This window comes from Antechinus flavipes, chromosome 4 (genome assembly GCF_016432865.1).
Source record: "Antechinus flavipes isolate AdamAnt ecotype Samford, QLD, Australia chromosome 4, AdamAnt_v2, whole genome shotgun sequence".
In the NCBI taxonomy this organism is placed as follows: Eukaryota; Metazoa; Chordata; class Mammalia; order Dasyuromorphia; family Dasyuridae; genus Antechinus; species Antechinus flavipes.
In genome coordinates, this window is record NC_067401.1 from 196,906,214 (window position 1) to 196,934,114 (window position 27,901).

Here is a 27,901-nt window from a genome sequence, read left to right on the forward strand (position 1 = left end):
GATCATATGGCTAATAAGGATCTAAAGCTGGATTTGATCTCAAGACTCCAGGATCAATACTCTATCCACTATACCATCTGGTAAGAGAAACATCAAATTCTATCATCTCTATTAATCTTATTCCTAGCAAATAGAGGGATAAGAAATGGAAGCAACATCAGATTGTATATTCTTCGACTCAAAGATCACTGCAATGGTGACAGCAACTATGAAATAAAAAACACTTGCTCCTTAGAAAGAAAGTTATGGCAATTCTAGACAGCATATTGAAAAGCAGAGATATCACCTTACTAATAAAGGTCCATCTAGTCAGAGAGATGGTTTTTCTAGGTAACAATGTATGACTGTGAAAGCTGGATCATAAAGAAAGCTGAACACTGCAGAATCAATGCTTTTGATTTATGGGACTCTCCCTTGGATAGCAGAGAGATCATGTCAGTTAATATTTAAAGAAATTAACTAAGACTACTCACTAGAAGGTCAAATACTAAAGCTGAAGCTTACTTTGGCCACATAATGAGAAGATGGGATTTGGAAAAGCCCAAGGAGATGACAGAATGGATAGATACTATCATAGAAACAACAGACATGAATTTAGGTAAGCTTCAGAAAAGGGTAGAGGACAGAAGGGCCTGTTGTGCCATGGAGTCACAAAGAGTCAGACATGACTGAGCAACAAAAGAGCAATGTCATAGAAGATAATAGCCAGGAGGGGCTGAGCAGTAGTAGCAAAAGCTACAGAGAAATGGCAAAGATGGCAAAAGCCATCTCTTAAGAGGATGTTTCATCTGATGGGCATACAAATTTGCTTACTATACATCACTTTTTTATGGAGGTAAATTGGTAAATTGTTTAATGAAACACTTAAGTGTTTGAATGTTGGCAGTCATCATCAGGTTCTCATAAATGGTTGTAGATGACAGTGGACCTTATATTCACATCTAGAGGCTATTGAAGGGAAGTAGCATAATGTTAGAAGAAAGAACATAGGACCAGTAACCAGAAAACAGTTCTAGTTTTGGTTCTGCCATTTGTTTCTGCTACAGATTCTCAGAAATTGGACGTTTCCTTAGAGATTATTTGGTCCTACTTAATGTTCTTTTACAGAAGAGGAAACAGACCTGGAGAGAAGTAAATTGACTAAGGCCAAGCAAGTTTTGTGACTTTATTGTCTCATAGCTACCATTATTTGTTGTTTAGTTGTTCAGTCATTCCTGACTCTTCATAACCTAATCTGGATTTTCTTGGTAAAGATACCAGATGGTTTGCCATTTTCTTTTCCAGATCATTTTAGAAATGAATAAATTGAGGCAAACAGGATGAAGTGACTTGCCCGGGGCAACACAGGAAATAAGTGTTTGAGAGCAAATTCGAATTCAGGCCCAGTACTCTATCCACTGCAGTGTCACCTCTCTACCCAGATTGGAATATAGGAAGTACTTAATAAATGTTTTGGATTGGAAGTGTAATGGTAACATGATCTCAGATTTTGGAAAAGTTCAAGAAAATCAAGCTCAGACTTTTGAATTATGGGTAGAAGATCTCCTTGAAATCAAAGATGTTCAGGAAGCTAGCCCTAAACATGTTCCTTGACTTACAGCACTTGCAACCCTAATGGCTAAGATTGCTAGGGTTGGACTCCCCTTGGAATAGGAACTAGAAGAACTTGGTAGTCTCTAGGGTCCCAAGCTTTGGAAGTCAAAAGCACATGTTGGTGGTCAGCTCCCCATGTCTATAGCTAAAGAAAGGTCTCTAGTCTCTCTTAATGCCACATATTAAACAAGATCTGTAACTATCTCTGGGACACCTGATTATTAACACTTTGCCATCCAGAAAAGGCTCTTCTGTATGTTTAACCTTTACTTCCTGTATTTAGTTTCCTTTCATACAAAATCTTTTTGTCTCCATCATATAATCTAGTGAAAAATATTTTTGAAAGTATAAATAAATGTCCACTGGATTTCCCTCTTCTTTGTGCTTGTTACATACACCTTCAGAGAAGTCTTAAAAGATTAGAGAAGCATTATTTCTCCTTGCAGAAACTATGTTGCCTTTATCCCCATAGGTTACGCTTGTATCTGTGTCCAGAGATTCTTTACAACAGATTCAACCAACTTGTTAAGAAGGGAAATGGGTCTTCTAGTTGTAAGGGTCATTTCTGGAGTCACAGGATTATAGAATATCAGAATTCAAGGGAGCCTAGACTCCAAACTGCCCAGTCCCAACATTTTACATATAAGGAAACTAATGCCCAAAATGGGGGAGTGACTTGAGCAAGTACAGAGTTAAGTGACAGAGCCAGGAGTACTGACTCCAGATCTAATGCTTTTCTGCTCACACCACACCATCCTCTAATTCTTATGGATGAGAGAGATGCTCACAATCTTATCTTTTAAAACAAGGTGGATTTTTAAAGGCAACATCAAATCCATATTCCAAGCAAAATTTTCACACTTTCAACCTTCCATTTATTTTTTAATGGTGTTTTATTTTTTTCCAGTTACATGTAATATGAAATTTAAACTTTTTTTTTCATTTTGAGTTCCAAGATAGTAAGAAACTTGATGTTGGTTATATATGTGCAATCTCAAACTTCATTTCCATGAAAATTCTAGAATGAATGTTATATAATGCCTTTTAAGAGGTCTCTTATGATTTTATTTCAGATCTATATAAAGAGGATTTACTTAGGGTCACACAACCAATATGAGTCAGAGATAATACTTGAACCCTGGCCTTCCTGGGTTGGAGGCCAGTTCTTTATCCAATCTGCCATCTGCTTCTGATATTACTGGTATTATTTATGCTCAGTTTGTCAATTAAGTCTAGAATATCCTGTGTACTATAACAACTCTGATCTAATATCCCCAACTTATCTGACTCAAAAATAATTTGGGCATATGCATTTCCTTAATAACTTCCTCAATAAAAATTAAAGCAAAGTCTGTGCTATTTCCTTTTCATGCAAGACTTTTGGACCATGATTATCTTTCCTTTCAACTGGCCCCTAGAAAAGGACAGAGCACCAGGAATGAAGGACAAAAAGCTATGAACTATGTTGAGCTAAGTGACTGAATAGTTATTATAGCTTAGGTTAGAAAGGTAGGAGTTATCCCACGAGCCTGAGAAGGGGGGAAAGCAGGTCACTACCCAAGGGACATCAGTAGGATGTGAGAAATGAAGTCAATTCATCTGGGAGAAGGCATTGTCCCTTGGGAGTTTCAGAAATCAGACAGCCCCTTTCAAGTCCCCATTTTCCCCTAATGAAGGAAAATTAGCAAAGAAAGTGATAAGATAAATCATTTTCTCTCTTCCCTGCCTCTTATCCCTTCCCCTTTCTGGGAAATCTCTCCCCACCGACCTTCCCTGAAGTCTTTCCTTTCTTCCTCTCTCCTTAGCCCTCTAGTACCTTCCCCTCTAGATGTCCCTGGACCTGTTGGCCACTTTTTCACCCAAGAAAGGAGCCACTGAGAGTGAGGGATTGGAAAAAAAGTCCCTTCTCTAATTTTATGTAAAGGTGACCAAAATGGCAAATGAACCCTGAAATTTTTTTTTTAAGATGGAAGAGGAGGTGAGGATGAAGGATGGTGGAAATAGGGACAGTAATCTGCTTCTACTAGATTCTCTTATTTAACAGATAAGAGACCCGGAATCCCCTGGCTAGGGTAACAAGACACCTGCACAAAATAATAGGCTAGTAAACATCTTGATTAGTGGGATGAGAAGAAAAATATGAAGTCCTTTCCTAATAGTGAAATACAGAGTCCTGGGAATGGAGAAGGTAAAGCAGAGGCAGGATTTGTTAGTAGTTTGCAAACAAATTGCTTTCATGGGTTAGTCAAGTTCTGGCTTTCCCCTTATCATCAGAGGGGATAGATAGAGCATAGGACCTAGAATCAGAAAGACCTGAATTCATATATGGTTTCATATACTTACCAGTCATGTGAATTTCTATAAGTCACATAACTTTTGTCTACATAGTTTCCTTATCTGTAAAATGGGGATAATAATAGCATCTGTCTTTCAGAGTAGTTGTAAGGATAAATGAGATGTTTATAAAACACTTTGTAAACCTTAAGATAGATATGGAAATTAGGTATCGGTTATTATCTCCCCTCCCCTCCCTGACTACATCCTATCCCACCTCATTCCACCCCACCCAACCCACCCTATCTCACTTCACCTCACTTAATCCAAGGCTGTGAGGCAGTTCTCCTTTAATGGTCCAGTACCTAAATAATATACAGTAAGCAACTGAGTATTTTTTGAGTTGCATTTTAAATTAGATTAGTATCCTAAAGTTAGAGATAAGTGGACATTTATAGACCTAGGAGGGAGGAAATAGGCCCACCTGGAACAGGTTAACCAGAGTAAGGGATTATAGTAATTTGTATAAATTCCTTCTATTAGAAAGTTAATTTGAGGGCAGGGACTATGCCTGATTTCCTTAGGTACTTCGTAGGTGTTTAATCAAAGTTAATTTGTGAATTGCATTGCATTTCAATGAAACCTAAAGTGATCTCAAATTTTCTATGATTGTTTTTATGATTTTATTAACATGAGAGGTTTATAACCCAGAAGTTGAAAATGTATATGTGAAACAAATTACATATACATATATATGCTTGTGTATGTGTGCATACATATGCGTATTGTGTTATAGTATCTATGTATTACATTATTCATACACACACACACACACACACACACACATATATAGTAATATGATTGATTTCTTTTGCAACTCAATGTATTTTCTTTTGTACCTTTAAAAACATTCCCAGGAGTCCATAGGTTTCACCAGGCTGCCACATTGGTCCTATTACACAAAAAAGGCTAAGAACCCATGGCTAAAGTCTTATATGCAATCAGTCAGAAGACTAATATTTATAAAATGCCTTTGGTATGGCCAAACACTGTGCTATATATATATATATATATATAAAACTAGCTAGGAGAAAGAGAACAAAAGAGGGAGAAAGAGAAGAAGAAAGAAAAAGAGAAGAGGAGAAAAAGGAGGAAAGGAAGAGAAAAAAGAGAAGAAAAAGGAGGAGAAAGAGGAAGAAGAGAAAGAAAAGAAGGAGAAATAGGAGGAGGAAAAGGAAAAGGAGAAATAGAAGAAAAAGGAGAAGGAGAAAGAGAAGGAAGAAGAATGAAGAGAAGAAAGAGGAGGAGAAGGGCATATATATAGTGCACCTTAGAAATGTTATCTCATTTGATTCTCACAACAGTCCTGAGAGGTAGGCAATATTATCAGGCTCATTTTGCAGATAAGGAAACTGAGGGTTAGAGACTTGCTCAGTTAGCTAGAAAATAACTGAGACTGGTTTTGAATTCAGGTTTCCCTAAACATAGGTTCAACATTGGATAGCCATTGTACATCCAGCTAACTGGGTTTGAAAGAAACTAGAGAAATTTGGAGGCAGAAAGGAGAGAGAGTGTGTCAGATGTAGAAGAAAGCCTTTGAAAAAGAGGAGTTGGAAGGACAGGCAGAAAAATCCTGATAAGACTACCAAACCTGGGTTTGGGAAGTGCTGAGCTTAAATTATATAAATTATATAAAAAATTCACAGATCCAGCTTAAGACCCCCTTAGAGGGTCATTAAGATCAATTAATCAATTAATAAGCAATTATATAGGGAGATAAGCATGAAGTGTCCAAACACTTACAAGCTGTGTAAACAAACTGCTGGGTAAATTTCTTAACCTTTTTCTGCCTTACTTTTCTCATCTGTACAATGGATATAATACCTTGTCCTTTGTTGTAAAGATCAAATAAGGTAATATTTGTAAAGTACTTAGCATAATACTTGGCACATATTAAATTCTCTATATATGTTAACTATTATTATTATTATCATCATATGGAGTGTCCTGTTCATGGAACAGCAAGGAGAGATCAGTGGCACTGAATTGCAGAGTGAAGGAACAAGATGTAAGAAAAGTGAAAACATAGGAAGAGATCAGGTTAAAAAGAACTTTAAAATACAATAAGAGGAATTTATAATTGGTCCTGAAGGTAATAGAGAGCCACTAAAGTTTACTGAATTGGGGAAGAGTGATGGTGATAGAGTCAGATCTGTGTTTTAAAGATTCATTTGACAGATGAATGGAAGATGAACTGGAGAAGGAAGAGATTTGAAGCAGGGAGACCAACAAGCAATCCATATGAGTGAGATGATATGGGCCTGAACCAGTGAGGTTGGTGATGGTGTCAGAGTAAATGGCTCTACAATTTCCTTCTCTGTAAAATAAATGGGTTGGAGAGTGATGGTGGTAGCCATAATTCAAGAATTCTTAACTATTTTTGTGCCACGGACTCCTTTATCAATCTGGTGAAACCTATAGATTATCTTCTCAGAAAAATGCTTTTAATTTATTTTATTTTTTAAAAATTTTATTAAAGCTTTTTATTTACAAAACATATGCATGGATAATTTTTCAACATTGACCTTTACAAAACTTTCTGTTCCAAATTTTTCCCTCCTTTTCTCCACCCCCTCCCCTAGATGGCAGGTAGTCCAATACATGCTGAATATGTTAAAATAAATGTTAAATCCAATATACGTATACATATCTATACAGTTATCTTGCTGCACAAGAAAAATCGGATCAAGAAGGGGAAAAAAAAACCTGAGAAAGAAAACAAAATGCAAGCAAACATTAAAAGAAAGAGTGAGAATGCTATGTTGTGTTCCACACTCAGTTCCCTCAGTTCTCTCTCTGGGTATACATGGTTCTCTTCATCACTGAACAATTGGAACTGGTTTGAATCATCTCATTATTGAAGAGAGCCATGTCCATCAGAATTGATCATCATATAGTCTTGTTGCCGGGTTTCTCATGGTTCTGCTCATTTCACTTAGCATCAGTTCATTAAGTCTCTCCAGCCTCTCAGAATAATGTTTTTAAATGCATAGAATAAATATATAGGATCACAAAGAAAATAATTTTGAAATATGGCCATAAAATATGTAAAAAATTCACAGATCCAGGTTAAGAATCTCTGCCTTAGAGGGTTGTTAAGGTCAATTAATCAATTAGTAAGCAATTATATAGAGAGATAAGCATAAAATACTAAACCTGGAGTCAGGAAGTAGTTCTTCAGGCTTTTCAGCTGTTTCTGACTCTTCAGGGACCCAATCTGGGGTTTTCCTGGCAAAGATACTGCTGGAATAGTTTGCCATTTTCTTCTGCTCATTTTACAGATAAGGAAGCTGAGGCAAACAGGATGAAGTGATTTGCCCAAGGTCACACACATAGTGTCTGAGACCACAATTGCATTTTCTTATTTTAAATAATTGTTTTTTATTTTCAAAATACATGCAAAGATAGTTTTCAACATTCACCCTTGCAAAACCTTGTGTTCCAAATTTTTCTCCCTCCCTTCTCCCCATCTCCTTCCCCTAGACAGCAAATAATCCAATATAGGCTAAATATGTGCAATTCTTCTGAACACATTTCCACATTTATCATGATGCTGCACAAGAAAAATTAGATCAAAAAGGAAAAAAATTGGGAAAGGAAAAATAAAGACAATCAAACAAAAAAGGTGAAAATACTATTCCATGATCCACATTCAGATTCCAAACTTGAACTCAGGTTTTCCTGACTCCAGGCCCAATACTTTATTCATTATACCACTTAGCTGACTGAATTTATGGATAAGTATATATTATATAAATATCAAATTAATTTGTGAAGAGATATAGATAACTGGAGGGATAAGAAAAGGTCTCTAGGAGGAAGTAGGCCTTGAGTCAAGTCATCATCAAGTATTTATTAAGGACCTTTCTATGTGAAATAGAAAACAAACATTCCCTGCTCTCAAGGAGTCTACATTATAATGGAAGAGACTAAGTTTTAAAGAAAACTGGGGATTCTAAGGGGCAGAAGTAAAAAGGGAATCTATTCCAGCCAGGGTGGTCAGTCCTATGCAAAGGCTGTGTCAATGGATAAGAGAAGGAATGTTGCCTGTAAGGAAGGGCATTTTGGCAAGATTCAAAACTAATGAAAGGGAAGAATGCAAAATAAATTTGCAAGGATAAGTTGAAGCTGGTTAATAAAGGACTCCAAATGGCAAACAGAGGAGTTTATATTTTTATTTTAGAGATGGTAGGAAGTCATTGTACTTTACTGAGGAGGGAGTAACATAGGGAAATCTTTCTTTAGTATTAGGTAGCTGTGTGAAGAATGGATTGAATCGTGGAAAGACAAGACAGAGAAACAAATTCAGAGCATATTGAAAGAGTATATCAATGTAATGAAAGTCTGAACTAGGGTGTTGGCCTTGTGACTGGGAAAAAAGGGATAGATGTGACTCACATCCTGGTAAACATTTAGTAGCCAGCTCTCAAAGTAAAAAAAAAGAAGAAGAAGAATATTAAATTTAAACTGCATTATTAATATTTTCTCCATCACTTTCTTAAGTCTAGACAATTACCAAAACAATAAAGGAAACATGGACATATAGAGTTTGCTGACTTTCACTTTCTCTCTAGAGCAGGTTCAAGTACCCCTAAGAGATGCACACCTCCAGCAAAGGAGACTGAGAAAGAGGAGACAGAGAGAAGATTTACAAAACAAAATCTAGAAGAAATTATCCAAAATGCATGGAAAAGGGATCCTATGCAGCTCTAAAATAATCTGATTTCAACCTTTCCTTGACCATTTTAGTGGTCACATTCCTTTCTCCATTTTCTGAACTCACAAGCACTTATCAACTGCATTTTTCACCTAGATCTTAATCATATGTTAAGAGACCTGTAATTTCATCAGTATAGAGAAACTCCCTCTGCTAATATAAATTAACAACTCATCTGTAACTAAGGGTCTTACAAGTCATTTATGATATATAAATATAACTAGATAGACTGACAAATATTACTGAAATAAATGAACATCAGTCCTCCAATAGAATTTATAATCTTGCTGAACAGAGGAGAAAGATAACAAGAAAAAAAATTTAGCACCAAGTAAGATGAACAGACAATAAGTGCTTTTCACCCCTCTTTAAAAACTGACTTTGTAGTGGTTTAAAAGATGCTTTATGAAATCTTTTTGGCTCTCTTACACCTGGATACACTTTATGCCTTTTCCTGTTCTCACGTGGGTAATTTTTTTTTTCCATTTTAAAAAAGATGGCTTTTCCTCTATGATAGCCTCTTTTTCTTTGTCAGTTAGACATGCAGCGTTTTTGTTCACACACTTGGTCTTTTTGATCTGTGGCACATGTTTTTCCTGGGTTTCCAATAAGATGTTTTCAAAAGTCCGGGTTTCCTGTGGGTTTTTGCTTTTTAAATCACTTCTTTCAATTTTTTCTCTCCTAACCAGGAGTAATACTCTGCAACCTTGTCTTCTCTGTGTTTTGTACAATAAATAGTTCTTTATTCATAGTGAAACTTTTTTTTATCTAGTCCTTTCTTTTAGAGTTTGCAAAGCGTTTTACTTATGTGAATTACATATGTGCATGCATGTAGGTAGCTCTTTGCATTCTTTTTTCATTTGAGTCTCACAATAACCCAATATATAGATAATATCATCTCAGTTTTACAGATGAAGAAATTTAGGTTCAGAAACTCACCAACAGTCAAGCAGTGCCAGAGGCAACTTTTGAATTCAGATTTCCAGACACGGTCTGGCATTCAATCCACTATGCTTCCTACATATGATCATGTGTAAAAATAATAATAATAATTAAAAACAAGTTGGTCATGCTTCATTAAAGGGAAAAAAAAGAAGTGTTAATAAAAAACCATTCGTAGTTGTAGCAACAAATATACTCTAATAGGCAGGGGGGGAAAACAATCCTTTTGCTTTTCCCGTCATGCTTGTGGAAGTAGACATTGTCCAAAAGGAATTTATATACTTGAAATAAATTCCATATTTGATCTAAAAGAGAAAACTGATAAATTCTTTCCTGATTTTTAGTACGTTGATTCCCACCATCTTATTGTTGTGATTCTCCTTTGATTTCCTAATACCTCTTTAGTCTTTCTCAAAAAAACCCCCAGGTTATTATAAATTACTTTAGTGCTATACTTACAATTAGGACTAGGTTCACCCCATAACCCTGGTTATGTATCAGCTGAATGACTCTGGGTAAGTAATTTAGCCTCAGTTTCCTTATGGATAACAACCACAGAGCAACTACCCGCCTTAGAGGGCTGTTGGGAAGGCCAAATGAGATAATGGATGGAAAAAGTTATTCGAATGTCAGAGATGCCTATTATTACTCTTCACTGTTCTCTTCTGAAAGAAGTGCTCCAGGGTGACCCTGTTTTCTGAACCAAAAATTAGAACACATGGTCTGAGAAATGATCTTGCTTTTACAAAGTCCGATTAATAAACATACTTCTTTTTCTTGAAATTGAGAACCTTCCCAAAAGAAAACCTAGCACCTACTATGGCATAGGCCTTTGTTTACATGTCATTTAAAGTTAGTGAGATAAGTGATTTAAAATTAATTAGGGGAAGGGGAACTTTCAGGACATCTTTTGAGATCATTGAAGGAAGATTGCAAAGGCAGAGACTGGGAGTGAGCTTCTTTTGAATTTCTCTTTTCCTTCATAAAATTTCAAGATGAAACTTTATACTTAAAAAAGAAAAAAAAAGAAATTATCTTTTTATGGGAAATGCTTAGATGCAGAATAGGATTAAGTACCTATTTGTTTTCGAATGTACTCATTCTCAAAAACACATATATCCTTTATTGTATGAATACGAGGATTTTTGGCTAGTTACCTGGTCAATTCAACTTAGCTTAAAAGTGGAAGGAATGGGTTGGTAAATTGTTCACCATCTTTTATTAGCACTAAGATTCTTCTTTTGTTAAAACAATTAGTATTACCATCTTCCTCCAGCTTCAGTGGAGCTTAATGGGCTACAAAATCACCTAAGCAGTTGCCATTTTTTTTTTTTTTTATCATTAGAGAAACTGTCTTTGGAAGATATCTTTATTTTTGATATTGGGGAAATCGAATGGAGTTTGAGAATAATTCATCATGAAGCTGATAAATTATCAAAAGAACAAATTTACACCTAATTCTCCGCTGAAAGACTCAAATGCAAAAGGGCTTACTACGACTTTAGGATCTGCATAATTCACTCAGCACTGATCAGAGTTTAATATTGATCACAAGATTTCTCTTAAAAGTCATCCTGAAAAACTTCAAATTTCTCCTTTCAATGAAAAGAGGCAGCTTTAGTGAGACATGCTGATAAAGGATCGGGATGGTTCAAGATCTGCTTTTGATATAGGTTGGCTTTAACACTGGAAGAGTTCCTAAACCTCAGTGCTTCCAGGCCTCTCAATCAAGAAATATTTATTAAAGGCCTCCTGACTGCAAGGCATTGTGGTTATATACTATTGAAAATATAAAATAGCAATAAAATATAGCTATACTCTTGCTCAAATACAAATGGCTCATGTTATAGAATCTTTATAGTTTACAAAGCATTTTCCTTACAATCATCCTTTGAGGTAGGTAATACAAAAGTATTATCATCTCCACTTTCCAGATAAGAAAACGGATACTAAGAGACTTAATGATTGGTTTATTCTCTCACAACTAGCAAAATACACATTGAGAAATCAAGTTTTTGTCATTGGAAGACCAGGGAACTTAACATCAAATTATACTGCTTCTGAGACAGTTATGCTGGAAATTAGGTGGACAAAAGATAAAAATAAAAAGTAAATACCAAAACAGTACAAGACATGCCAGAAGGCAGTAGCTGATTTTGTTGTCAAATATATAAAATAGACCTCATCTTTCTTAAACTGTGGGTATGCAACCCCATATGGGGTCTTGAAACTGAATGTATTAGTCACAAAAGTATGATTTATTATCAGTAAATGTTTGATTTGTATACCTATTTTGTATCCCTATATATCCAGAATCACATAAAAATGTCTTGGGAAAAAAGGGGCTCCAAGTGGGAAAAGTTTTAAGAAGCTCAGTAAGAGTAATGGGATAGACTGAGAGGAGCTCAGAGCTTTCCCATTCTTTTTTAAGGATGGGTAGTTTTGGGTCTAGGTCGATAGTTGGATCCTTGGATAGAGTGGGACTGGAATAAAGAGGACCCAAGTTCAAATTCAGTTTTGGATACTTATTAGCTGTATGCTCCCGGAAAAGACACTTAATCTTTGTTTGCCTTAATCCACAGGAAAAGGAAATAGCAAATCATTCCAGTATCTTGCCAAGAAAACCTATGGCCCAGGGGTTATAAAGTCAGACACAACTTAACCATAATAGTATTTGGTTAGAAGAAGAGATGAAGTTGAAAAATGTAAAGCACCTTCAGGGATATAATAGGATTTTAGTTCAGTTTAGTTTGGAGTGATAGTTGCAGAGGTCAAGATTCCTGAGAAATGAGGTGGTTAAAGAGTTTGGGTTAGTTTTTTGTTTTTTTTAAGAGCATTCATCATCCAGTTTAATAATATGTACAAAAGCAATGAATGTTGGGGCAAACTATGTCTCACTGTCTAGTTATCAAGCATTAGATGTCAGCACCAGTGCAATGGATAAAGGGACAGATTGGTACTCAAAAGACCCAAATTTTAAAATCCTATTTCACACAATTACTATTTGGGTGACAATAGGCAAATTAGAACCTCTCAGAGTTTAGATGGATAATATTTGTTGTACTTAAATCAAGGAATTATTTTGAGGAAACTATACAAATATGAGTTATTAATTAATTAAGCCACAGCACACAAAGAAAATGAAAGGAAATTGATTAACAAATATGTGCTATACAAATAACACTAGTTCTTTCTAAAGCAAATAAAGAGCTAAGGTTTTTTTTTAGCAAAATATATAAATGTTATAGTTGACAGTGGATGTATAAAACTATATACATCATCCAGAATACACTTTCCTGTTTTTCTTTTCAAGTAACAGTAACTTAAACATGAGAATTTAAAATAAAATATACTTAATCAGTTGTATTCTCAACAACAATTTTAAAAAATTTCAATAGTATTTTGTTTTTTCAGTTACATGTAAAGATAGTTTTCAAAATTCGTTTTGGTAAGATTTTTGAGTTTACAATTTTTCCCTCCTTCCCTCCCCCTTCCGCAAGACAGCAAGCAATCTGGTATAGGTTATCCATGTATAATCATTTAACACAAATTTTCATATTAGTCATAACAATTTTTTATTAAGTACATGCTATGTGCAATGTACATGAAAGAGGAACTCAAGAAAAAGTGAAAATTCAATCACATTTGGGGCATACAAAAACAAAACAGTTCTATCCTGAAGAAACTTACATTATACAGAAGGGATACGGCACCTGCGCCCATATGTAAACGTACAAAGAAACTTCGAAAGGCGTGGATTAACTTGGGAACAGGGACTGAATTTTTGAAGAAAACTTGGGATTCCAGAAAGAGTCAGGGAGATAAGTGCATTCCAAGCACAGGAGTTGCAGCTGGAGATGCAGATCATACTCACATGAGGTTATAAAGGGAATAATATGAAATAAATCCAGAAACGTAGGTGGAATTTTGGAGGACTCTTTCCAATCTCTAACCTCTGCCAGACGGAGAAATTTGTATTTTATCTTGGAGGCAGCAGGGAGCTACGGAAGACTTTGGAAGAAAGTTATGGGGAAACTCGGTCAAGCTAAGTACCTTACTAAGACCAGCAGTGTGAAGGAAGGAATGGAGAAAGACAAGTCTGGAAGTAGAGGATCGAATGAGATGGCCCTTGCAGTGGCACTGCCAAGAAGCAAAGAGTAGTTCTATGTGAGGAGAATGAAGGGAACTGAGGGATGGTGTGCAGATAGAAACGACAAGGTTAGAAAACTGACTGGATGCGGGTGGGGAGAAGGAATAAAGGGAGAAAGGTGAGTCAGTGACGATTCCTTCTACAGTAGCAGTTTGCGGGAGGGTTTCGGGCGGAGGCACGCTTGCTGAATTCAGTTTCAGACTCGTGGAGTCCTAATTGAAGTGCTAATTTTTCACCGGCGCTCGACCGTAATCTTAACTCAGTCCATTTCTTGGTTAAACATCCTCTTAATCAAGGAGGAAAAATCAAAAGAAAGTGAAAATTCAAACGTTCGTTTTGCACTTTGTTAGCAGTTTGCAAACAATCTGGAAGGTAGTGCGGGAGAAGGCTAGAGATGAGCTCTGTAGTAGCAACAAAGCTGGGTGTGGTCAGGGTGGGGGAGGGAGGTGAAAAATGTGAATGAAATCAGGAGATTCAAATCCCCAAGGCTAGGACTCTATTTCGGAGAAGCGCGATATCCCACTCCCACCACACCCCGCACAGAACCCAGTGTGAACGGCATTTAGAATGGAGGCGAGGATGACGGGTATCTTGGTCATCGTTTTTCTTCTTAATGGTAAAAAGTATTTAAATGTCACCTTTTCTGAAAGGCTGAAATCATTCTGATGGATAAATAACCTTCTCCTTGGTTTAGGGAGTTCTAAACCCACTTTTGTTCCAAAGACCTATGAGACATCCTCACTCCTTTCATGACTCACGGCCCTGCAGCCCTGCAGTGTCACCCTCCACCCCCTCACCCGCACCACCGGGCGCTTGCCCTTCAAATACAGGATCATGTGGAGCAAACCCCTCGTCCACTGAAACCAGCCAGAGCAGACAAGGAGGTCACACACACACACACACACGACACTCCCCGACCACCCTGCTCGATTTACACACCCAACCCCCCTATTCTCCCATTCTCCATCCACTGCCATCTCGACTGATAGATGTAATCGGCACCGAACTTGGTCCATTGTAAAAGTCTGACCCCAAGGCTCTATTGCATAAAGAGAATGAGGCAAAGATGGAAAAGAGCCGGAGAAAGAGAAAGAAGGAAGAGAGGGAAAGAGGGGGAAGGCAAAGAGAGGGAAAGGGGGAGAAGGGGAGGGAAGGGACAGAGAAAAGGGGGAGGTAGGGAAGGAAGCAGAGAGACAGAGAGACTGAGACAGAGAGGTGGGCAGACCTCAAGCTTCCTTTGATGGCTTTTGTTATTGTTTGGGTTTGAATTGATAAGCCCCTCCCCATCCTTCCTCCCCGTGGCCCTGCACCCTGCTCCCGCCTCCTCCTCTCTGAGCCCGCACTTCTCTCGCCCCTCCCCCTCCATTTTGGCGCCTTTTCCTTCCCGCCACGTCGAGGCGGCGTAGCTACCATTCTGACGGTAGGGGGGAGGGGGCCTTTGGGGGCGGGGCATTTGCTTTATGCAGATCCGCTGGGCTCTGGTTGGCTGGGGGCAGCCTTGCGGGGGCGGGGTTTGGTCGTGCCGGCGGTGCGGTGGGGAATTCTCCTTCCCAGCTGCTTTCCCCACCCCCCTTTTCTTCCCACCACCGACTCGGCAGCCGGGCGCCCCGCCCCCGCCCACCCCGCCCAGCCTCCCGGAGAAGCCCCGCCCGCTCGCCCGCCTGCCAGCGCGCCCCCCCCCTTCCGCGCGCTACGCCCCCTTTACTCCTGGCTGCCGGGCGAGCCGGGCGTCTGCGGCGGCGGCGGCGGCGGCGGCAGAAGCGGCGGTGGCGGCGGCGGCGGCGACGGCGGAAGAAGTCTAAGAAACATCGGGAACCGCGGCGGCGACTACACAGGCTGAGGCGACGGCGGCGGCAGCAGCAGCGGCAGCAGCAGCAGTGGCGGCGGCAGCAGCAGCAGCAGCAGCGGCGGCAGCAGCAGGAGCAGCGGCGGCAGCAGCAGCAGCAGCAGCAGCCCGAACAGCCGCAGGAGGAGCAGCAGCAGGAGCAGCAGCCGCCGCAGGAGCAGCTGCAGCAGCAGGAACGGGTAGCCTTCTGCAGCGACGAGCTCTGCACCGCAGCGCCGCGGGCTCTGCTGCGGCACACTGATCCCGCCAAGCAACCGCCCCGGCAGCGCCCCCACCCCAATCCCCGCCAGCTTCCCCACCCTCCGCCCAGCCCCGGTAGCGTCCAGTCCATCGTCTTGTCACCCCTGTACCCGGGGATGCTCCTGTCCAAGATCAACTCTCTGGCTCACCTGTGCTCCGGGCCCTGCGTGGAGCTGCATTCGGCCAAGCTGCCTCCCGGTGAGGACCCTCCCTGGCGTGGAGGGCGGGGACCTGGACTGGACCGAACCGACGGGGAAGGGAAGACAGTAGAAAGGAGAGCATGCACGCCGGCAGAACCGGCGAGAAGGACACTTAGGGAAAGGAAGGATTGGGAGAGAAAAGGTGATCTAGAGACTGATGGATAGATAGATGGAAGGATTGATGGACGAACGGGCTGACGGATGGATAGATGGGTGGGTGGGTAGGGAGCAGCTTCAAATAGTCTCTGACGGTGCATCTTCCTCCGAAGGGAAAGAAAAAGAGCCCCTGGAGAAGCAGTACCAGGTGGGCCCACTGCTCGGCAGCGGTGGCTTTGGGTCTGTCTACTCGGGCACCCGGATAGCAGATGGCGCACCGGTAAGTGGGTTCTAAAAACGCCGGGGAGCCCTCTCCTTAACTCTTGCCCCCAAAACCCTGCCTAGTCCTGGGTTTCCCCGAAACCCTTGGCTCAGGGCGGGGGCGGCGCGGTGGGGGTTGCGGGGGATGTGGAAAGAACTCTTGGCGAGGGAAGGTCTGGGTGAGTGGGTTTGGCGGTAACCTGAGGTCCTTCTCTTTGGGGGCTTTGCAGGTGGCTATCAAGCACGTGGACCGAGATAGGATCTCAGACTGGGGGGAGTTGGTAAGTGCCTGGGACCGGTATCTTTTTTTTTTTTTTTGGTGGGGGGGAAATGAGCGCGTCTCTATCCGTGTGTTTCCCCTAGTTCCCGCCCCACCTCTCCTAACTCGTGAATCTTCCCGCAGCCCAATGGTAACCGAGTGCCCATGGAAATCCTCCTTTTGAAGAAAGTGAGCTCGGGGTTTCCTGGGGTCATCCGACTTCTGGACTGGTTCGAGAGGCCCGACAGCTTCATCCTGGTGCTAGAGCGTCCGGATCCAGTCCAGGATCTCTTTGACTTTATTACGGAAAGGGGAGCCCTGCAGGAGGAGCTGGCCCGAAGCTTCTTTTGGCAGGTGCTGGAGGCTGTCAGACATTGCCACAGTTGCGGGGTGTTGCACCGAGACATCAAGGATGAAAATATTCTCATCGACCTGAACCGGGGGGAGCTCAAGCTGATTGACTTCGGATCCGGGGCATTGCTTAAGGACACAGTCTACACTGACTTTGATGGTGAGTGGAAACCCCTTGGTCTCTTAGGGACACTGGGAAAAAGCAGGTGCTGGCTAAATACAGCAGCATTATTCTGACCTGGAACTGTCCCCATCCAGAGGGGCCTTCTTTGCGGCTTTTCTCCTCGACCTTTTTCCAAAGGTCATCTTGCCTAGCTGGAAGAAATCGGGCTGTGGCTGCTTAAGGGGCTGCTTCTTGGGGGTAGGGTGAAAAAAAGATATCCAAACCTTTGTAGTTCTCCTGGGTGCTTAATGAAAGACCAACCAATATAGCCTTAAGGGCTTTGCAAGCTATCAGAAAGGAGTGAGTTTTACCTCTGTTGAATCTGTAATGTTTCCAGCAAGAATCTCAGTAGTGATGTTCCTTCCCTAACCTTTCCAGTTCACTGGGTCTCAAGTCTCTTTTCTGTGGATAAGAGACAGGGTTCAACTAAACCTGACTTGTCATAGCCCAGATTTGAAAATCCTGACCCAGTTTCCCAAACATTGAGGGGTGTTAAGGAGGAGTGCCTAGAGAAGGAGAAGAGCATTCGAAAAGAAGAGGAATTTATTGATAGTTTCTTGTGGGTGGGTCTCCCTTTATTTTTTCTTTTGATTTAGTAGAGTCAATCTGGAAAGAGAAACTGTTCTCTTGTCATTTCACTAAATTATTCATTTTGCTGGTAAAGGTGGTAGTTTGTTTTTGTTTTTCGGTCCAGGGATGAATGTTGTGAAATAAGATCTGTAGATTTTAAAATGAGTTCATTCTTACCCCCGCCTCCACCCCTTCTCACTTGATCTTACAACTCTCCCCTCTCGGTGCCAAATAGAGGCATTAGGGTAAGGGGAGGGGTTTGGGGCTGGTCCTTTCTGCAGCAGGGAAGAATGTGGGAGCTTCCCTACACACTTGACATCAAAGAATAGGAGGGTGGGTAATGATCTGAGAGGCTTAAGCTAACAAACTGCTGACTTTCAAAACCGGTGACTCGGTCTTGCGGTTTGTGTTTATTTGCCCTTGGAAGATGCTGGGCCTGGGCTGCATTTTTTGTATTTCACAGTTAATGGCTGGCAGGACCCTCCCACCTTTCCAAGCCTCTGCTGCCCCCTGGTGAGCAAGAAGCTGGGGTGTGCTTTTTTCTTTTTCTTTTTCTTTTTTTTTTTTTTTACTATCCAAAGTTTGTAAACAGGAATCACGTGGCCTAGAAACCGGCCCTACAGCTCTGACCTCAGCCTACTCTTCCTGCCTGGGGAGGAGAGGAGGAGGAGGTAACAGAGAAGAGGGCGTGGGCTTAGGTTAAGCACATGCTCTGGGCATAAAAGCATTTACAAGGGCACAGGAACCCAATTTCTGATGTCATGGAAGTGTACCAATTTGGGTGAGAGTCAAGTCTTGGCAACGTTTGAATTTAGTTTTAGAAATAGTTGGGTTGTAAATAGGTCTGATTTCCTTAAAACTTACCATGATTTTTATGGGTGGTCTCCCCTTCCAGGGGAAATCTTGCCATTTATTTTGGAAAGAGGGGTTTAGAAATATCTAGCCCAAATCTTAATTTTACCACAGAGGAATTTACCAATTCTCTGGTCAAATTATGTAACCTTTCCGAGCCTCAGTTTCCCTGTCTACAAAAAAGAGTTTTTACTTCTCCTTCAGCACAAGATTAAAAAAAAAGTTATTGAAATATGAAATAATATAACATCCTGAATTATTTGAAAGTTTAAATTCTTATGTTTAAACACATGTTTTCAGTTCTTGATGTTGGTGCCAGAGAGGAAAGGAACTTTAAAAAGTCTTAGATTTTCCTTTTTTAAAAAATTATTTGTAGTATTTATTTTTTTTAAAAGTTAGTTCCAAATTCAGCAAATTTTTAAAGAACTTCAGTTTATTGTTAGACATCCGGGAAATACCATAAACCACCTACTCTTATTAATCCTTAACAAATACTTAGCACCCACAGTATCTGGTATGAAATGCTTGAGTTAGAGCAACTATGTACCATTCTTATTTCTCTTTGATTAAAAAAAATAGCATTTTTTCCCTTACTGATTTTCCATGGTGTCTTTGTAGGGACCCGGGTGTACAGCCCACCAGAGTGGATCCGTTACCACCGATACCATGGCAGGTCTGCAGCAGTGTGGTCCCTGGGGATCTTGTTGTATGATATGGTCTGTGGCGATATTCCCTTTGAACATGATGAGGAAATTATCCGGGGCCAGGTGTTCTTCAGGCAAAGAATCTCTTCAGGTAACTTTAAAAAAAAGGGAAAAACCCAACTTGTTTAGACAACATATATACATATACAAACACGTACATATATATCTTATCTGTAGATGGGTATTAAAAAATTTGTTCCCTTTTAAACTGGGGAAATTTTTGAATCTAGTATAAATGGCTTTCTAGACAAATTAGCACCTGCATCCTGTCTAACTCCACATATAGATGATTCAAAACAGGCCTAGGACCTCAGGGATGGTGTAGCACTAGATTGGTGATTCATACTTCATACCTGGACCCAGGAAGAAACTAGTCTATTTTGCTTTCTTTTGTAACTAAAACCATGTGGTTTGTTCATTAGCACGAGTGAGTCATCTTATTAAAAAAAAAAAAAAAACAAGCAACACCCTAGATTATTTGGAAGTTTTAAGTTCTTATATTTAAATATAGGCCTAATAGTTTTTATTCTTGATACAGTGCCAGAGTAAAGGAACTTAAAGGCAGTTACAGATTCTTTAAAAGTGGTCCAGGTAGTCTTTTGGAAATTATTAACTGTTTCTAATATAGTAATATTTCTGCCACGAATGACTAATTTCATTTTATTGGTTCTTTATCTTAAGTTTTTTTCTGTTTCTGATGGGGGTAGAATTGTGGGCTACATGATCTTTTGATTAATGATACCAATAAAAATTTAGAAATGATTAAGGAAAGATGCTTCTTTCCCCCTCCCCCCCCACTAAGGCATCTATCTGAAAGATGCAGGTATTAATTAATACCTTTTAAGTAAAGAACAAACAGGGTTGATCTTCCAGTAAGGGGAGCCTTAGCAGAGCTGAAGGGGTCACCACACCCAGATTTGGCTTTTTATACCTGTCCTCTTATAACAAAGCTGGGCAGACTGCATTGCTAAGCCAAGTTGTCACTCCTCCTATTAATCACCACCTGCCTCCTTTGCCTTATGCAGAATGTCAGCATCTCATTAAGTGGTGCTTGGCTCTGAGACCATCAGATCGACCATCCTTTGAAGAGATCCAGAGCCATCCATGGATGCAAGATGTGCTCATGCCCCAGGAGACAGCAGAGATCCACCTACACAGCCTGATGCCAGAGTCCAGCAAATAATAGCCTCTCTTCAGGCTCCTCCCCACCCCTCCACCTCCTCACTGATGTTCAAGGGGCAGAGAGGCAGGGGAAGCTTCCTCCCTTCTCCCACTTCCCAAGTACCAATGACTCTTGGAATCAAGCAGGGCCTTGCTTGTTACAGGAACAACAATTCATAGCTCATTCCAGACCCAAGCTCCCTGGAGGCTGCCTCCTAACTAGGAGAAACAACTCCATCCCAGGTGGCCTGGGCCTTCTAAGGATTTTCCCCTTACCACTTCCCTCAGGTTACTAGTGTTTCCCAACACTACAGAAACCTGGAGGCTTCAGCCCTGGGCTGAGACTGATTTCCTAACCTATAGAGTTCTACTGAATGCTGGGAGGGTTGGAGGAAAAAAAGGGTGGGGGTGGGGGGAAGGGTTGGAAAGGGGGGAAAATAGGATAGGACTGAATTGAATAACATTGTATTTCGTCACTGTCACCCCTTCCAACTCTTCAGAGTGCCTTCTGTGGTGACTCCGGCTATGCTGGGAGAAATACTGGAATTTGCCCTCTACCTGCTGCTTCTCCAAAAAAATCTGCTTGGGTTGGGTTCCCTCTTCTCTCTTTCACCTCCCCAAATTCCCCTCTCTCCCTCCTCAATCCATAAGAAAGGTGCCATGGAAGAAGCTGTGGGGCCAAACACTGAGCCACCTCACCTGCCCAATTTCTGCCTCCTGTAGGAAAACTTTAGAACTGGTCTTCCTCCTTGGTTGTTAACTTAAATGTTTCAAAGCCAAGACCTCAAGAGAAAAAAAAAAAAAACGCACAGACAATGCAACTCAGCAGGAAAAGAAAAAACTGTAAATGTGTGTGTACATTTGGCACATTAGTGTAAAAAAGATTGTAGTTGTTTGGAATTTTTTGTTGAATTTTTGCCTTTTTAAGTTATTTCTTTTTTTTTCCCCTCTCTTTCTCTTTCTTTCTCTTTCTCCCTTTCTCTTTTTTTGTTTAAAAAAAAAACCCGCATCCTAACCTGGAGGTCAATGTTATGTATTTATTTATTTATTTATTTGGTTCTCAGCTTGTCACCCCCTTTTCTCTCCCCGCCTCCCTCCTTCTCCCCAGCTTTCCACGGCTGCCCGTCCTGATTTTCTTTTCCTCCTTTTCTCTCCTCCAACTTGGGGACCTTCTCGGGGTGGGGATTGGTGTGTATGTGTGGGGGATGGGAAGGGGGGGGCCCGCCAGTCCTTGCTCTGTCTGCCTCGGCGCTGCCTGGAGTCACAGGACCCGGGCCAGACAGCTGTCTGCAGCTTCTGGACGGACTGCCTTTGTTCCCCTCACCTGCACACATGTGTCTAGTTTCCATGGGTAATGGGGGAGGGGCATTTTGCTTTGTGTATATAACCCTTCTGGATGGTGGTGTATGTGGTGTGTGTGCGCGTGCTCGCCTTCCAGATTCTGGGGCTGTTTGAAAACAGCACGTAGCCTGCTGGTTTTATCAAGTGTAATACTGTACAGGGGGATTAAAGAAGATCTTATTTTTTTTTTTTATACATGCTGTTTTTAAATAAAAATCCTTTTGTCTTAACCTGTGGCTCTCACCATTGAACCATTCTGTACCCAAACAGTTCATTGAGTGATGCTGGACTAGTTCCTAGGATTGAAGGAAGTAGGTTTCTACACACAGATGAGCAAACTTAAATTTAAACTTAGATTTAGAAACACAATAGGACCTTGGCAGCTGGGCAAAGGGAAGACAGTGGACCTGAAGGTTATGAGAAGGCACAGTGGTAGCTTTGCTCTACTCTCTACCCCTTTTGGGATTGTTTCCAGAGAGTCAAAACTTAATCCAGAGTGGTTTATCACTTCTGGTAGGTTAGATGGGCTCATTTAAACCACCAGCTTCTTGGTGTTGGTGTATTGTCAGATCAGACATCCTAAAAAGTGTTTAGCATGTTCCTCAACCTTTCTCCTTGTTCTAGACACCCTCTGGTTAGGTTGCTTAGGGATCCAGCCCAGCATGTCCTGAGATTCATATCTCCCCCTTTTTTATTATAGCTTTTGTTAACCTGAAACTTTGGGTTACTGTCCAGCAACTCTGCTCCTTAATGTAGTTTTAGGAGAGGAAGAAAGAATCTAGGATTCTGTACCACTTCTTTCCTATGTTTCTTGGTCCTTTGGGTTCAGGACTCTTGGAACTTCTCAAAAGGGTCGGTTTTCAGAAGTTCTCTCCCTTTTTTCTGTCTCCCAGAGGGACATGTTCTCTGTTCTAGGTGATGGGATAGATTCACACATTCAGGTGGGAGGTATTTTTTGGCACTCATTCACCTCAAGGCTTTTTAAAAAATCCGTTTGACCTGCTTCTCTTTTCAATGAGTAACAGTGTGGTAGGCAGCCATGTAGTGTAGTGGATTCGATGGAGGTTGCATTCTGGGAAGACTAGTAACTGGGGTGATGGCTGCCTTTACAGGGCAAGTTTCTACCTTTGATGTCTACCTGATGCATTTTCGAGTCCAAAGATCTAGTAATTGATGCACTAGCCACCTCATTCAGTGGCCACATTGATAGTCCGAAAGCATAGATCTAATACTGGCGTACTCCAGTACTTTTAGAAAAAAATACAAGATGGCTTAGCATTTACAGCGCAACTATATGGTACCCAATTCTAGTTCCACTTTATATTCTATTTATTTATTTATTTATTTTTTAATTATAATAACTTTTTATTGACAGAACCCATGCCCGGGTAATTTTTTACAGCATTATCCCTTGCACTCACTTCTGTTTCGATTTTTCCCTTCTCTCCCTCCACCCCTTCCCCTAGATGGCAAGCAGTCCTATATAAGTTAAATATGTCACCATGTGTCCTAGATACAATATATGTGTGCAGAACCGAACAGTTCTCTTGTTGCACAGGGAGAATTGGATTCAGAAGGTAGAAATAGCCCGGGAAGACAAATAAAACTGCAAACAGTTTACATTCATTTCCCAGTGTTCTTTCTTTGGGTGTAGCTGCTTCTGTCCATCATTGATCAATTGAAACTGAGTTAGGTCTCTTTGTCAAAGAAATCCACTTCCATCAGAATACATCTTCGTACACTATCGAAGTATACTGTTGAAGTATATAATGATCTCCTGGTTCTGCTCATTTCACTTAGCATCAGTTCATGTCTTTCCAAGCCCCTCTGTATTCATCCTTCCACTTTATATTCTAACCAAACTGACCCACCTACCAGCTCTTGCCTCCCAGTTTCATGCCTAATGCAAAGCCTATTCCGTTCCTGATCTGTAAACAAAGGATGAACAACAACCCCATATTAGAACTCCTAGTTCTTAACTTCTAGGATCAGCTCAACTGCCACCTTTTTCTAGAAACCTTTCCTGATTCCCCCAATTGTTTTATTCATTCCCTCCTAATTACTATTTGTATTTTGTTTCTATCTTTTATTCGCTTCTCTGAACAGGTATCTTGTGTCTCTAGCAGAATGTAAGCAGGAACTATCTCATTTTCATCAATCTCCAAAAACAGTACCTGACACTTATGTTAATCAACTAGTTGGTTTGCTGTAGGCTAAATTTGAACTCAGATCTTCCTGACTTTGCCTTGGTGCTCTAATACTGTATCACCTACTGTCAGCCGTACTATATTAATATTTGTGGAGTTAAAAAAAATACACTACAAAAGTTGACTAAATTCAGTAATACTTTTAAATTGATTTATATTATGTTAATCACATTAGCTTCAACTTTTTTGTTATTTTTTTTCTAGATCTGTGATGTCATCAATGCATGGAGCTCTTAATGAAAAAATCCTATTACCAAAGAAAATCCTGTTACCAAAGAAAATTGGCTTATGCTTTTTCACTTAAAAGCCTTAAAACAAACTCCCAGGGCACTAAGAGGTTAATTCAGGCAGTGAATAAGCATTTATTAAGCACCTTCCCTGTGTCAAACATTGCTAAATGATAGATGATACAAAGAAACGAATAAGGCAATTTCTGCTCTCAAGATGCTCACAGCCTAATGTAGAAGACAATATGCAAACAAGCAAGCTATAGGCAGAATGAATAGCTTAAATAATTTCCCAGGATCACATAAGCAGAACAGTATATATACCTGTGTGTGTGAGACAATCTAGAGATGGCTTATCTATGCTTTGGCCTGTGGATTCTCCAACCCTTTGCACATATTATCACTACAGCCCATGATTAAGATCAGTGAAGGAGAGGGATCTAGCATTCCACAACACAGAGTACTAATTTGCTTTAGGCTTTTGTTAGATCCCTGTAATAGATTGCACTTACTTTTCAAGGACCAGTTTAGGTAAGTAGAAGCATTTCTCATCTTTGGGTTAACCACCAGCTGAAGCAGTTTTGACCCACAGGCAACCCCTAAAATCATGTAGGACAGGCCTTGGAGCTTTAAAAGAAAAATGAATAGATCCCCAAAATCTTTTTGTAATTTAATGGTAGAAAGGTAGAAAACTGTTAACTAAATATGGAGAGTCTGTAACAAAGGGTCCTGTTTAGTGTTGAGTTAATCAGCAAAGATTCCATGAAAAAGAAGATACTTAACGTTTGTTTGGTTTTTTTGAGGCAATGGGATTAAATGACTTGCCCATTGTCACACAGCTAATTAGTGGCTAAGGTTAGATTTGAACTCTGATCTTAAACTCCATATTTAATTTTTTTTTTTTTTGAGGCAATGGGGTTGTGTCTTGCCCAGTGTTACTTAGCTAGTAACTATCTTAAGGTTAGATTTAAAGTCAGATCTTTACTCCAGCTGTCCCTAAGTTATTTATTCTTGACCTGAATTTTAAATAACTTCTATTTGTTTTCTTTCTTTTTTCCTTCTCTATTTCTTTGTTTTTTTTGTTTTTCTTTCATGAGGCAGTTAAGGTGAATGTTAAGTGTCTGAGTCTGGAATTGAATTCAGATTCTCCTGACTCTAGGGCCTGTGCATCACTTAGCTGCCCCTACTATTTTCTTAATTAATAAAATGAGAGGTTTAGATTCAATGTTCTCTTGAGGACCCTGGTTTGATGTAGAGACTTCTAGTCATGGAGTCTGTCTCTGAAATTAATTTCTGCCTCTTCAAATGTTTTTTGAGTGGATCTGTGTCCCCTTGGGGAGGGTTGGCTAGGTGGTGCAGTGGGTAGAGCACCATTCCTTGAATAAGCAAAATGTGTCTTTTTAACTTCAAATCCAGATACTTATAGCTGTGGGACCCTGGACAAGTCACTTCACTCTGTTTTTGCCTCAGTTTCCTCATCTGTAAAATAACACAAAGAGTCACGCGTGACTGACCAACAAACTTGGGTAATTCAGCTTTTTTGGGTTTTAGTTTTTTCTTTCGTAAAACAAAAAGGTTTTTCTACATAGCTTCCAGAATTTCCTTCCAGCTCTAGCTCAATGTAGGAAGTCGTGGCAGGGGTAACTGTCCTAGTGGGCAGTGGGATAAATGAAGACAGGTTGCATTTCCTTGGAGTCATTTATCTTGTTATATTCGGGCTTAACTTGGTTCCCCAAAGGGTGAAGGAGGGACCGGGGGAGAGGAAGGGGGCGGGGAGAGAGGGGGAGCATTTCTTGTAAATGTTGCTCATCTATTTCAACTGCTCCTCTAGTTCTTGGAAAGCCCCACCACAAAGGACCTATCGAGACCAGAGTGTTAGAGCAGATAGGGCCTCATCTCCCCAATTCATTTCCTGCTGAAACTTGTAAAAGCAAAGGCTGCACTGGCCCCCTAGCTCCTCTGAGCCCTAAAGGAAATGAATGCAAGGAACTAAAGCTGAGCAGAGTCCCCTTGGCAGGGAGGGAGGGGGTCTCCTCCAGTCAGTTACCTAGGACTCCTAGGGCAAGGCTTGGACCGGGTTCCTCAAACCTCATTTCTGCAGGGAAAGAGGACAATCTAGAAAAGAAAAGAGGGAGAGATCTTATTTCTCTAAGAGTGAACACCACAGGCCAGAGCCCTCTCTGGAATGCAGGACTCTGCAAATGGCAAAACAAAGAAAAAGGCGGGAAGACAAAAGAATAGGGGGAGAGCTGAAGCATCATGTGTGGGCTAGTACAGGCAATTACTACCTGTCCCTGGGTCCTCAGCCTCTCAGCTGACCCCAGCCAGCGTTTCTCTGTTTCCTCACCCATCCCAACCTCCTAAGAAGTCTTGGTCAGTGCTATATAGTTTATGAGTACTAAAGAATAGCTTGCATCAATATAGTGTTTTCATTTTAGTAAAATGCTTTATTTAATGTATTATTTAATTTATGTTTAATTTATTTAGTTAAGTCCCACAGCAACTCTATGAGGGAGGGACTCGGGGAGGATTATCCTAATTTTATAGACAAAAAAACAGACTCCTGGGCTCATAGAAGCATAGATTTAGAGCTGCAAGGAAGCTTTAGTTCAGTCATTTTTCAGTCGAGTCTGGCTTTTTGTGACTCTATTTGGGGTTTTCTTGGCAGAGAGATTGTAGCGGTTTGCCATTTCTTTCTCCAGCTCATTTTATAGTTAAGGAAACTGAGGCAAACAGGATGAAGTGACATGTTCAGGGTTACACAGGTAGTGAGGCCAGATTTGAATTCAGGAAGGTGAGTCTTCCTAACTCCAGACCTGGCATTGCTATATCCACTGTTATCACCTAGCTGTCCAAACTAAGAAACCCTCAAGTCCAAGCCCCTCTCATTACAGATGAAAAAACTAAGGTAGTTGTCTTTTTTCCCTAATTTTAAAATTATTTTTCAAATAATAGCTTTTTATTTTCAAAGTACATGCAAAGATAGTTTTCAACATTCACCCTTGCAAAACCTTGTATTCCAAATTTTTCTGCCTCTTTTTTCCCTACCCTTCTCCTCTAGACAGCAAGTAATCCAATATAGATTAAACAAGTGAGTTTTTCTATACACGTTTCCCCATTTCAAATGCTGCACAAGAAAAATCAGATCAAAAAGGAAAAAAAATAAGAAAAAAAGGCAAGTGAACAACAAAAAAGATGAAAATACTGTATTGTGATCCACATTCAGTTCCCACAGACCTTTCTCTGGATGCAGATGGCAGTCTCCATCACAAGTCTATTATGATAGACTTGAATCACCTCATTGTTGAAAAAAGCCACATCCATCATAGTTGCTCCTCATATAATCTTGTTTTTACTGTGTACAATGTTCGCGTAGTTCTGCTCATTTCACTTGGCATCAGTTCATGTAAGTCTCTCCAAGTCTTTCTAAACTCATCTTGCTGATCTGTATTCAGTATGCCATATTAACTTTTATATACATTAAGTCACTTGATTCTCACAGCAACCCTGTGAGATGTCAACAGCATTTATTAAACACCTACTGTGTACCTGAAGGCACTAAGGGGATACAAAAAAAGGCAAAAGACTTTCTCAAGGAACTAGCCATCTTAAAGGAGGAGACATGCAAATAACTAAGTAAATATAAGATATATATGTGATAAAGTGGAGAGCTGGATAAGTGTCTCT

The 27,901-nt window shown here is 40.4% G+C and overlaps 1 protein-coding gene and 1 long non-coding RNA gene across 2 annotated transcripts; both read left to right on the forward strand.

The window, feature by feature from the left end:
• Positions 1–700: 700 nt before the first annotated feature.
• Positions 701–8,825, forward strand: LOC127561638 (uncharacterized). The gene is made up of 2 exons (XR_007953497.1): positions 701–835; positions 8,502–8,825. It is a non-coding gene; the product is annotated as an uncharacterized LOC127561638 (long non-coding RNA).
• A 6,374-nt stretch (positions 8,826–15,199) lies between these two features.
• Positions 15,200–22,010, forward strand: PIM1 (Pim-1 proto-oncogene, serine/threonine kinase). Its single transcript, XM_051996807.1, has 6 exons — positions 15,200–16,020; positions 16,292–16,398; positions 16,610–16,660; positions 16,783–17,149; positions 19,193–19,369; positions 20,304–22,010. The coding sequence occupies exons 1-6, from the start codon at positions 15,939–15,941 to the stop codon at positions 20,459–20,461; spliced, it is 942 nt and encodes a 313-aa protein (XP_051852767.1). The 5' UTR covers positions 15,200–15,938; the 3' UTR covers positions 20,462–22,010.
• The last annotated feature ends 5,891 nt before the right edge of the window (positions 22,011–27,901 follow it).